We start from the raw sequence: 14,062 nt of genomic DNA, 5'->3' as shown, positions 1-14,062 counted from the left end.
TTCCTTAGAAACAGGCAATATTGCACATTCTGCTAAATATTTTGGTTATACTTTAAGATTTGCCCCCATTGCTTTAGCAGTGTAAATATTTAAAATGTTCATACATCTAGTGGTGACAGTAACAGTATTAAGCACATTTATGTCAAGAAAGTTGTAAAAGAAATTGCATATGAAAGTATGCTTGAAAGTCGAAATGTTAATATTTTTATGCAGCAATAACTGAAAGCAATGGCTTCCTCAATTACCCTTGTTGGAGATCAGAGCAACATAATTGTTACATTGCTGTAAAAAAAATTTACTTTTACCAAAACTCTAATAATTTAATTAATTTGTTTAACTCACTTCTAACAATAAAATAATACAAAAAGTGTGTTTTTTCAATTGCAGATCTGACTAGAACAAAAATGAGGACTTGCTTTTGAATTGTTTGTGTAACACAATGATAGCAAAAAGTGACAAACAGAGTTGTCCAGTTACGTAGACCTGGAAGATGTAATAATAAAAATAGATTGTAAATTGTGTTGTTGAATAAAAAATAAAAATCATAAGAAAATATAAAATGAGTGGTAAGACTTTTGTGAAGTAGAAGAATGAAGTAAGGTCCTCAGGGGGCAGGGGGAGAAACAACTAACGCTCTAGCCACTCTGTGAGTAGATCATATGCAACAAAAAACAAATATTTCATTTACTGGTTTTAGAGATTGTTGATGTCTACAGGGGTGATGGTGTAGTGCATTGGTATGTTCCGTTTGGTCGTCTGGTATGGTCTTGTTATGTTTTCCTCTGCTTTCAAATTGGGTGAATAGAAAGCTAAATACACTCACTTCTTGCACTTATGAACTAGTACCTCAGAGCCAAGCGTAAGACCTACAGAATGGATTTCAATTGATTGAATGCACTCATTAGTCACAGTAGGTCGCAAGCCATCACTCTTAGCCAAAAGAGCCATGACCTTGCGCTGATGTAGAATGATGTGCTATAAAGTGAGATCCAAGCACATAGCCAGCGAGTGCTGATCTGACATGTGGAGCTTTTGAATGAATGTTAGTGTCAGCGTAGTCATTAGTCAGTGTAGTCAGAATGTTAGTGTCAGTTGCATAGATCTGGGAGATAATAGAACCATATTGTATAGGGTATCATCAAGTATGTATTATAAATGAGTGTAAAGACTATTTAATAGAAGGAATAAACTTTTATGACTGAGGGAGAAGGAACCATAACTCATGCTCTAGTCATCCTTAGCGAATGATAAAACAATGGCCTATAAGTAAACAAGTCTATATAAATCCGCTTTTTCATTAATGGCTACCATGGCTAAAAATATTGTACAATACAAAACAATAAAATAAGTAGATAATAAAATAGTAAGTAAAATAATAATAAATGGTTGTTTGAACAATATAAAAAAAAAAAAAAAAAAATGCGCACCATGCAAGGTTCGAACTCTGAGTCTTCAGTTTATGACACAGTACGCTAATCCATCTTGCTATAGTATCGATATGTAATTATATAAAAAATAGGTTTATAAACGTGGTATTATTTATGGTCTAAATACTAGAGAAATTATTGAAAAATTATAACCAACTTTGTAACAGCAAAATATATAAATATCATTAATTTAACAAATATATAGTATAAAGCTCACAAAGCGCTAAAATTTAAGAGGTAAAATAATGTTGGTGACATAATAACCAATTAGAATTAAGTAGTGGATAAATGGTGGCCTCAGGAATGCACTGCGATTACCAATAATGTTTCAGGGAGCCCAAAACCTGCACTAAAGCTACCCGTCATGGGCGTGTCCTTGCAACAGATCTCACCGCCTACTCTCTACATCATGCTAGTCAATATTGCAATAAAACTGGACCTCACTGCAATGACCAAAAACACATACACACATACATATATATACACACATAAATACATATATACTAACTCAAGTGCAATCAAGTTACCTGAAGTTTATTAAGGCTTAGTTAAAAGACTTTTTTTACCAACAATACTAATAAATATAAAAAGTACTTTAAGACAAAATAAAAAACAGCATAAAAATATAAAAAATAAAAAATTTACACACACAAATGTATATAAATATTCATTTATTTAAAAAATAACAGAAAAACCCAAAAGTTCCCAATACTGCTGTAAACATTGAAATAATTTTTTAAGCTTTCCCAGATCAAATGTTCAACTTTTTTTAAGATTTAAGCGACATCAACAATTAAACAACATTTTAATGTCATTTAAATGATAAAACAATTCAAAAAATGCAGAAATACATTAAGTTTTATAGTTTTTTTTTAAATTGCAATAATTATGAATAGAAAGTTTTTTTTGTTTAATAGTGTTTTTTTTTTTTTTGTTGTTGTTGTATAATATTTTTAAAACATTAAAGGGGTGTTGCTACATTGACTGAACAGTAGGTAAAACATGTGTGGAGTATTGCTTTTTTTACAGTAAAACATGCGGGGAATGCTGCTACATTGACTGAGGGTTTAGTTTAGGCAAGCAATCTGTTGTTTTAAAAAAAACTTTATTATAGCTTTTATTTATTTTTTGGTCTGGTTATTTATGCAGAAACTTTTTGACTACATGCAGGATATAAATAATCAATTTACTGTTTATGACTTTATTAATTTTAAAAAAACGTAGAAGTATAAAGAAGTATAAAGGCTTCATGCTTTTTTAAATTTATGTTGTATAAACTCATAATCAATGCAAACTGTGCATTTTCAATATGTTTTGGACTTGCAATGAATTTAAAACATGATATATGATTTAAAACATGATGTATAACAGTATGATTCATTTTAAAAGTTACTTAATTTTAATTCTTTTTTACCATTCTTGCTTAATTAAATCTAAAAAATTCTTACTTAATAGTAAGTAAACAATTTATAGAGGTAAACAGATTCTATCTGTTGACCAGGGTCACACCCTCTTCATCTATTAGGCTGGCGTCGATGTATATATAATGCATGGGTTTTGCTTGAGTCTCTGTTTTTATGACTAGGCAACTCATTCTATTATCTCCTAATAAGGATACAGCTCTATAACTCAGTTTTATGGTTCTTAGGCTGGCTGATAGTCAGGTTTCCCTAACTCTGTGGTAGCTTTCAGAGATTCTGTTTCCATCAACAGCTGTAAAATATCAAAGTACTAACAGTGGATGGTGTTCCTGTATTTTTATTGTGTATTGTTGAGGCCACATCTGGAGCCCTTTGTTACGGCTAAGGGTTTATTAATAGTAATGAGGCTATTGCTGGGGCAATTAAATAGTGTACTGAGTACTATCTACGCTTTGAGTCAAGTTCTTTCAAAATTTTTATAGGACCAAAAACTATAAAACACAAAAAACCATCGTCATCACCAAGTTCTCTAAACCTATCATTCACTAATATTTGTGGTCTTTGAAGTAACTTCTCTTCTGTTAAGTCTTATCTTTAACAAAGTTCACCAGACCTACTTGCTCTTTTTGAGACTAATTTGAGTTCAGCTGTCTCATCTTGTGATCTTAGTGTTGATGGTTATCTTCCTTAAATTTGTGAAGACTCCAATAGTCACATGCTTGGCCTGAGCATTTACATTCACAAGAATTCACCCATTTATCGGGAAACTAGGTTTGAATCCACCAACAATTCTTTTATGTGCTTTTGTTTAGCACCACTTCACTCTATCGCCTTTCTCTTCGTTATATGTTGCTCTCCTTCATCTCAAGACTGAACTCTTTTTAATGTTATTTCTAATCAAATTGACCAAGCCCTATCTCTTTATCCATCAGCCAATATAGTTAGTGTTGGTGACTTTAATGCTTATTACACTGAAAGGTTTGGTTCTAGTGTCAGTGACTTTGCAGGTGTCAAGGCCCACAACTATTGCCTTTCTCAATCTCTAACACAAGCAGTCAACCTTACAACTCTTCCAGACAATCCAAATCATTTATATTCTCTACTCAATTTATGTCTTGTTTCTGATCCTAGTCAGTTTTCAGTTTCTCCACATTCACCCTTAGGTGCTTCTGATCATGGTTCGATCTCTCTAAAACTATTATCTCATTCTTCTTCATCATCAGAATCCCCCTAACATCGTACCTCTTAAAAGTTCTTTAAAGCTGACTGGGACTTTTTCCATGATTTTCTTCATAAAGGCCCTTGGACAGAAATCTTTCATCTTCCTGCTGGCTAATGTGCTTCTTATGTAACTTTTTGGATTTAGGATTTGTTTCAAAATAAGTTGTATTGAAAATACTAAAGTAATTTATATTTGCTTATTATTTTTTAACATCATATCATTTAAAGAATAAAAGAGCAAAACAATACGAGAGCAGGGCTGATTAATTTCCATACCCCGATGATTTGGGGAAAGGGAATTAAGTCTATAAAATCTTGTGTTACATCTCAAAAATTACCTTTGAAATCTTTCACAGTGTCTATAATAAGGGAAAATCTGATTTTTTTATTTCATCTAAAGAAAAGGCTGAATTATTTGCGAAGAACTTTTCATCAACCTCATCTCTTGATTCCATTAATCACATCCTACCTAATATAGCCAACAAACATGTTGATTTGTATCACTCCAGCTTCTGTATCAAAATTGATTTTCTGCTTAAACTCTTCTACAGCTTGTGGCCTGGACCTGCTATAGTTTTCCAGAAGTGTTCTCCAGAGCCTTCATCATCACTTTCAAAACTATTTGGCAAGTGCTTATCAGAGTCTTATTTTTCTAGCCTGCTTGAAAGTGGCATCTTTTATCTCTATATTCAAAAATTCTGGAGAGCAATCTGATTCGTTTTACTACCATCCAATTAGTCTTCTTATTATCATAAAAAGGTTTTTGATTCTATTATTGAAAAACACTTTTTTATGTCTTTTGTCAAGACATGAGTATAAAGTTAAGTCAACAGCAAAAAGAGCTACTTTAGATGTAAGATTGTTTGAAAGATCATTAATGTAGATAAGAAACAAAACTGGACCAAGGACAGATCCTTGAGGTACCCCAGAAGATACTGGAAATAAAGAAGAAGAAGCCTTCGAGGATAACTTTAATAATGCTGTTAGAAAGAAAAAATTTGATAATCTCAAAAACTTTACCAGATACACCATATAAAACAAGCTTATGGAGTAGACCAGCATGCCAAACTTTGTTGAAAGCCTTAGATAAGTCAAGAGCAATAGCCCTAGCCTCTCCGCCGACAGGTAATACATAATAAAATCTTTCAGTCACAGCAGTTGGCAAGTCAGCCATAGAGTGAGATGATTAAAAACTGTATTGATTGTCCGACAATAAGTTATTTGGCTCAAGTTGAGATGTAAGAAACTTTTTGATCAAAGAATTAAATATCTTGCTAATAGCAGAAAGAAGACTGGTTAGATGATAATTGGAGGGGTCAGAATGTTCTCTAGAGTTTTTAAAAATTGAAACTACAGATACCATTTTCCAAAAGACAGAAAAAATTGTGATTAGTGATAAGTGATTGATTAATCACTTATTAAATAGTCCAGAGAGACTTAAAGGGAGTTCTGGAGAATAATTTTGTGAGACTATGACAGGAATTTAGTCTGGACCACAATGATAGAAATATTGTAAGCATACCCCCAAGCCAAGCATGTGACTATTGGAGTCTTTGCGAATCAAAGGATAGTATTCATCAACACTGAGATCAGAAGAAGGAGTAGCAGAATTTAAATTAGTCTCACTAAGAGCAAGCAAGTTTAGTGAATTTTGCAAGAGGTAAGGTTCAACTGATGGAAAGTTGCTTTGCAGACCATGAGTATTAGTAAAAGATATATTAAAACAGTTAGGTGGTAGGAATGGCTTTTTATGTTTAATATTTTAGGTTACTTTTGGCATGATATAGGTTTAGAAAATAGGATCTTTGAATAGGATCTTACTTCTGCTACAGGATGGGGCTCTCAGTGGCTGGTGAACTTTAACTGAGATAAAACTTTTTTTAGCTAATCGTTATTGCAACAATTTAGATCTTTCTATATTTATGAACAGTAGTGTATAGGTTAGATGAGTCATCTACCCTTCGTCTTTTAGGATTAACTCTTACTTCAAATCTTTCTTGGAAACCATATATCAAATCCATTTCTAAATTATCATCTGCTCAGGTTGTATCTCTTTATCGAGCTCGCTACTTTCTTACTCTGTTGTATGTCTATTGTGCTTAATTAATTTTTTACATTAAAAAGTGAAAATTGAATTAACCTGTAATTAATTTTTATGTTACTCATTGTTCATTCAGGTTTTTCAGTCATTTCATTCAGTCATTTCTGTTTCTAAGAGAAATAAAGATACTTTATCGTCTAGTATTTTCTTTAAACTTCTGAGGAATTCACTCCCTTTATCTTGTTTTCCTGATTCATATAACTTGCTATCTTTTAAGTTGTCTGTTAATCATTATCTTGCATCATAAACTTCCTATTTTCTCTTTCAGTAAAATAAAAAATAAATGAAACAACAAATAATAAATGAAAGATATATATTAAGTAACTACTTCTAACATATAAAAAGGATAAAAAATTTGGATTTTAACAAGTTGTAAAAAAATAGATTTTAGAAACAAGTAGTACAAAAAAAAATTGTAAAAAAAAAAACAATAATGTAATGGTAAAGATAAACATAAACATAATAAGGATAAACATAAACATAATAAGTTTCATAAACATAAAGAAATTTATGGTTTTTTACCAGCATGGTTTGTATTAAAAATATTTAAATAAAGTTATTTTAAAATTGTAATAATTTTATTGTTAGCAATAAATTGGTATTTTTTAAATTATAATAATAATTATAAATTATTTTTTAGAGTATAAGCTTATTAGCCGTGGAAAATGTGATAAAAAACCTTTCAATTTTAAGTGCCAATGAGTTAAGTGAAGTATCTACTTTGGTTTTGGCAAAAACATCAAGACTTGGTGTATGACTTTTACTTTTTCATTAATTATTATTTATAATTATAATACACTTTTATCAATCCAAGATTATCAACATCAAAAATAAAAAATATAGAAAATGTTTTTATAGTTACATCTAGTTATATTATCATTAAAGTATCATCTTATTATGAACAATACATTTAAAATACTTTTGAACTATTGTATATGTAATAGTTTAAGTAATAAAGTTAACTTTTGATTGAGTTTTTTAAAACACTCAAGCGAGTACAGTAAACCTGTAATATAAAACATAGAACTAATCAAGTATTTTGAACAATTATTTTATACTTAATTAAGATCTTGAAAATTTTAGAAATTATATATATATATATATATATATATATATATATATATATATATATATATATATATATATATATATATATATCTGTCTTAACTTCATTATAAGCCTAATATAGCAGATGCTGCCTTCACAGCAGCTGATATTTGGTCTACCAGTAATAAAGTTTTCATGGGTATGGCACTTTATTTGCTATTACTAGACCTCAATAGGTAATAATAATAAATCTGCTGTTCTTACAAGTTATTGGTTCACTGACTTCTACACTTATCATAGAATAACTGAGTAACTGAGGCATTTTTTATGGACCTAAATTTTCACTCTAGTCACTGACAATGCAAAAATGTAACAGAAAGATAAATTTAAAAATTTGCTGCTGCAATTAACTTTATAATAACTAAGAGATTACAATCAAATCAAACACAATTAGTGTGCTATGGAGTGCAATTGGTGTGCTATGGAGTGCAATTAGTGTGCTATGGAGTGCAATTGGTGTGCTATGGAGTGCAATTAGTTTGCTATGGAGTGCAATTAATGTACTATGGAGTGCAATTAGTGTGCTATGGAGTGCAATTGGTGTGCTATGGAGTGAAATTAGTGTGCTATGGAGGGCAATTAGTGTGCTATGGAGTGCAAACTCCCTAATCATTTTGTGAGAGATTGTTAGCTATGAAGAACCAATAATCAAAATAAGTCAGGTAGAAGCACAAGAATAACAATAGAAAGGTCTATTGCAATAAAAAATCTATAAAGGAACATTATCATGCATTGATGGTCTTCCTCACTGTGCATAATCTGCAATGCATCTGATCTTGCAACATCAAAAAGTTCATGTAAATCCTTTTTGAAAATTTCCTATTTCATTCTTAATCCCTCAAAATTTTTTGTGCAACTTTTTTTTAATGACTTGTAGACATTATGTAACTTCAGCAATTTATTGGCAGTATTTTGGCGGAGTCCGTATCCTAGCCTTTTCCCAGTAACAAAAGATGGATAATATGGTAATATTGGCACTTGAGTTTAATAATTTCTTTTCTTCCTTGTGATAGTAGAGAAAGTTTGTCTCTACTATCACAAGGAAAAGAACTTTTTGATCCGAAGGAAGTCTGGAGCATTCCAACTTTTTGGTTGATTCTCCAATTAACCACACACTAGCAGAACTTCTTGTTGTTGGAGCTTTTGCCATTTTTACCTAAACAATGAACCAACAACCATTGCTAGACTCATGCAGGAAATACAAACATGAGAAGAAGTGAAAGCAACTAAAAGTTGACTTAAATTAAAATTAAGTAAGTAAACAAAAAAGGTTGCTATACAAATAATATATTTCTTTATAAAATCTAATTTTACAGATTACTATATTTAATTTATTATAAAATTATTATACATTTATTATATTTCACATGAACTAAAACTACCATTACTTAGTACTTACTCTCACACTTAGAGGTTAAAATATATAAAATGAAACCACCAAACAAAAAATGAAATAACTTCAGATAAGCCAAAAAAAATTGAAAAATTACAAAATATTTTTAGTGTCCGCTAAAATTGTTTAACTTTGAGCTACCTCTAAATACTACTGAATCTGTCTCATTTTTGGCTTAAGACCAAAAATGAGACAGATTCAGTAATATTTAGATGACTCCTCTCATGTATAGAGATAAGAGCAATTATGACTTAAATTGATATTAATTAAAAAAACTTTAACACAGTAACTTGGAACACTCTAATATATATATATATATATATATATATATATATATATATATATATATATATATATATATATATATATATATATATATATATATATATATATATATTAAATTAAATGATTTAAATATATTTAAAGCAAATTTTTAAAAAAAGAGACAAGACAGGTTTCAGTAGTTATATTTTTATCAAGTTTCTAATCACTTTAAAAATGAATAATTTGAAAGTTTTAAACAGACTTTCTGAACAAAGTTTAATATAAAAATAAATTATGTATGTTTTGGTCTCAGATCAAAGTAGTGCCCAGCCACTATTAAGCGCTCAAAAATTGACTACTCTAGCTCTTGTAAATGTGTAAGTAAATAGACTATCAAAAGGATGAAGAAATTAGTTAGAACTGTAAAACAAACATCAAGCAGCAAGATGGTAGAGCCAAATTTTTATAAGAATTTCTTAAGAGCAGGTTAACACTTATGGGATTTCTTCACCTGCAATCTTATTTAATCTCACAAAATTTCTGGAAGATATTTTATTAAACTTGGAATTGATGGTGGTTTTTCTCAAGTTAATGTCTAAGCATTGTTAATATATATACCTCTCCAGAAGTCACGACAGCCTAATTTTTGTGATGAAGTATGAATTTTTATGACCTGAGAATAGCGAGCTTTGGTGTTAGACAAAACCTTTTTACAATGGTTTCTAGCATTAGTAAACAGACATTTGTTTTCTGGAGTATTTTTTTGCTGATAGATATGGAAGTAACGGTTTCAATTGGAAATTGCAGCAGCACAATGTGAAAAAACTATGGAGAAAAGTGAGGCTTGACCTGGAATTGTCGAGAGGGAATAAAAGATTCTATGCCAGCCTGAATCCACAAAGTTATGTAAGAAACACTTTTGTCAACAGGAAAACAAAAGATTTAACCCAAGGGCTATAAATCTTTCGTCTATAAGTCTTTATTGTAGCTACAATATATATATATATATATATATATATATATATATATATATATATATATATATATATATATATATATATATTATTGTAGTTACAACCCTCTTTAAACTCTTTAACTCTGAAACACACACCTTTAAAAAAAAGATTGTTGCGCAGAGAAAAACAAATTAAGCACGGTACTCCCAGGGATGTCGTATGAATCAAACTCGGTACTTCTCACTTATGAAGTGAGCATTCTACCACTACTCCACTACTGCATGTTAATTTATTATATTTTTTTATTAGTTTATTAACCTAATATTATCATATTAATTAATATTATTTAAAATTAGTATGTTAATTAATATTATTATTAGTATATTAGTTTATTATGTTGCCACAGTTAACTTATTATGTACTAAAGCAATTAAAATAGGCACATCTATTTTTTTTCTGTTTATAAACTTTTATTTTAGAATAAAGAAGTAAATTATTTTTTTGGTTGCTCCCACTACTCCAGTGGCACTAAAGCATGGCAAAATTTCTGATTATATAAAAATGTTTTTTTATTTATAGGGGAAGAGCTCTATGTCTTTTTCACTATCTCTAGAAAGTATAATCTGTTCGGCTGTTGCTCAGACTCTTATAATTGGTGAGCCTTCTGCAAATTCTAAAACTCCATTTGGTTTAATAACTATTCAACAAATTGAGCCCGGGGCTAAATCTATTGGTTCTTTTGACTTACCTGATTTAGGTGGAGATGGTGGCGGTGCCATTGTAAGTTTATAATGGATTATTTTAAAATGAATAAACTTATTTAAAAAATTAGAAGTTGTTATAGGTTTTAATATAGATACTATATTTGTTATTATTATTATTATTATTATTGTTATTACTATTATTGTTGTTATTATTATTATTAATATACTGTATTTTTTATACTAGATTAATTTTATTATCTTACTATTTTGTTTTGACATGAGATAAAATTTAGTGTTATATAGTGGTTATAAATTTTAAATGGAAATAAAGTTAGTAATTAAAACTGACTTTTGGAAAAAAATTTCTTTACCATATAATCCTAATTTATCAGAATGCAAAAGTTGTTGATAATATTTTTATTATTACTATTATAATAATAATAATAATAATAACAATAATTATTATTATAATTATAAATATATATATTCCTTTGAAACAACACGCATGCTTATACATTTGAAACAACATGCATACTTATTTAAATCATACTGCCAAAACAACTTTTATATTGTCTAAAAATTTTATGCAAAGGATTTTTTTTTTCAAAGGTCAGGTCTTATTTAAAGACTTTTATTTTTATTTTTACCGAAATTTATCTCATATCAAAAAAATAAAAAATTTCTCAATTAAATTTAATAATTCATAATTATATATTGAATCATAAGATTCACACAATAAAATTTCAATTAAAAATAACTGCAAAAGCCTTGATAAAAATTCCTTCTCCTTTTCAAGCAAATGCTTATCAAAAAGTTTGTATTTCAAATTAATGTAAGTTCCAATTTTCCTGGAATCACTTATTTAAATAAATTTTACCTGTTAACCATATAAAATTTATAATTTTACATGTTAACCATATAAAAATGTTTAATATTCCCAAATATAAAAATGACACTATCAGCTATTAAAGGTTTATAAGTTAATAAATTATTTTTACACATATTAGTACATTGTTCAAAAACTTTACACAGGATACCTTCCTAAATTGTAAATATTATATACAATACAAAATATTTGTCATTAAAGTCCTGTGACAATGTATAAGGAGAAAGATAAATCCATGGCCTACCTTACCATACTGTTTGTAAGCTATGGTGAAAGTGAAAATACAAAAAAGTGAAATAACAAGTAAAACTAAACTAAATTTGTAAATTATTAAACCAGATTAAATTAACTTTCAAAAAGTGACAAACTATTTAAATTAAAATTCAATACTTGCCATTGTATTGTTGTCTGCTTCAGCTCGCAACTTATAAGAAATTTTATATTATTATCATTTTATTTAGGTGGACAATATATATATATATATATATATATATATATATATATATATATATATATATATATATATATATATATATACATATACAGATATATATATATATATATGTATGTATAAATGTATATATATATTTTTTTTATATTATATGTATATATGATTTTTTTACTTATAAAAAAAAGACTTGTTACCAACAATACTTAAACATAGAACTGTTTGTTATGGACATGAATTGATTAAATATCAGAGCATATGCTCATGGAATAGTCGCCCCTCACAGTTAAAATCTCTCCCTACATTTTCCAAATTCAAAAACAGTCTATTTAATTTCTTATTAAACAAGTATTCTTTCTAATTTCTATGCTACTCTACTGCTAACTATCTACTATCCATCTTAACCTTATTCACTTCAATGCTGGTCTATAACTACTAATACTTGATCTTTTCTAAAATTCTTTTCTACTACTTTCTTCATTTAAATGCTGATTTATTACAACTAATTAAGCTTCTGCATTACGGGTGACGAAGTCTTTCAAAGTCGAAGTTTCGAAATGTATATTTGTAACTACGAAAATCGAAGTTAAAGTTTCGAAGTCAATCAAAGCAAATTTAGACTTCGAAAATGTTCGAATTTTTTCCGAAGTATTTCAAATTTTTTTCGAAGTATTCCGAAATTTTCCTGATGTATATCAAACCCAGTTTTAGACCATTTTTAATGGATTTAAGAGTGTAAAAATTATGCAAAACAGAAAAGTAAATATATAAAACTTTTTTTTCAATTTTATTCTTTGTAACAACTATTATTGCTTGTAATTGATTTGTATTACAATTTACAGATGTACAAATTAAATTTAATCATCAGAAATATCAATTGAACCACTGTTTGTTCGGATCCTCTTGTTTTGTTGTAGTGGGTTGACAGCAGATTGATTTTTTTGGTAGGTTTTGGATTTCCTTTCTGTTTCCTTCTCTGCTGTTTCAATTGTCAAAGCAGATTGTGCATTATTCATCTTTCTGATGTTGGTCTTGAGGTAAACAATTTTGTCAACATTTTGGGGATCCAATTTTGTTCTTGAATCAGTGACCACACTGCCTGCAGCTGAGAGAACCCTTTCACTTGATGCAGAAATTAAAGGAATGGCCAAGTATTTTCTTGCAACTTGGGAAAGTAGTGGAATCATTTTTGCATGGGCTTCCCACCACTTTAAGATATCAGTGTTAGAGGAATCGGGACGAGGGAGACCTTTGTATGTGTCTAACTCAATTTCAGTTTTTGACTTTCCATCCCTGAACATAATTTCTTCTCCAGACATTTCTAATGCCATTTTTTCAGCTTCATCAAGGTCAAAGCCAGACCCTGTCAGATTAAGGGAAGCATTCCTGATTTGGGACAAAAATTCTTGATGACTTGGATGCTCATTCACCAACCTGTCCTTGAGCCCTTCCAAATCACCATACTTTTTCACCAATGCACCCTTGAAGAAGGGGTGGAGAGAATTGCCCATGGCATGGCAGTGATTCTTTGTTCCACTGTTTGGAAATCGCCTATTCAGCTCACCTGTCAGAATTTGGACAAAGTCTTTTGTGGCAGATTGTATGTCTGATTGAGCAATGGAATTTAGCTTCATCTGAAGGTTGACCAGTTGGCTGCAGGCAAGATGAAATGTAGGATGCTTGTCAGCAGAAAAGGCCTTGCTGACTTTCCGGAATGAATCCAAGATGGGTTGAACTTCCACCAAAAGTAAAAACTGACTCTCTGACGGGATAACATCAACAAATTTACATTTACTGTCTCTCAAATCTTCAAGAAATTCTCTCAACCGAATTACAGAGGTGATTATCTTGGACTTCGAGTTTCATCTAGTCAAGCAGTCTGAGATGATCTTGGCGTAAGAAACTAAAAATAGAAAAACAAAAAATAAATATTAAGTGTCACAATTATTTGCATGTGTAAGGAGGAGGAGGGGGTGGACAATATTTGATTTTAATTTTTACCAAATTTTTATTAAATTAAAAGTTTCAATATATGACCAAAATATTATTAATATTACCTTCATTTTCTTGACATTTTTTTGATATCATTTTGACAATTTGAACTTCTGTGAACCTTTGCAGAGAGATCTGCTAG

General features: G+C 29.5%; 1 protein-coding gene across 1 annotated transcript in view; it reads left to right on the top strand.

The window, feature by feature from the left end:
• Window positions 1-14,062, top strand: part of LOC100197078 (uncharacterized) — a 134,302-nt gene that overhangs the window by 78,490 nt on the left and 41,750 nt on the right. Inside the window, exons 20-21 of the mRNA XM_065802339.1 lie at window positions 6,811-6,921; window positions 10,470-10,670. Of these exons, the coding sequence (XP_065658411.1) occupies window positions 6,811-6,921; window positions 10,470-10,670 (312 nt within the window). The remainder of the gene's footprint in view (window positions 1-6,810; window positions 6,922-10,469; window positions 10,671-14,062) is intronic.

The sequence above is a fragment of the Hydra vulgaris genome, chromosome 08, assembly GCF_038396675.1.
Source record: "Hydra vulgaris chromosome 08, alternate assembly HydraT2T_AEP".
Classification (NCBI taxonomy): Eukaryota; Metazoa; Cnidaria; class Hydrozoa; order Anthoathecata; family Hydridae; genus Hydra; species Hydra vulgaris.
The sequence above is the reverse complement of the archived record's forward strand: the minus strand, read 5'-3'. Positions and strand labels throughout refer to the sequence as shown.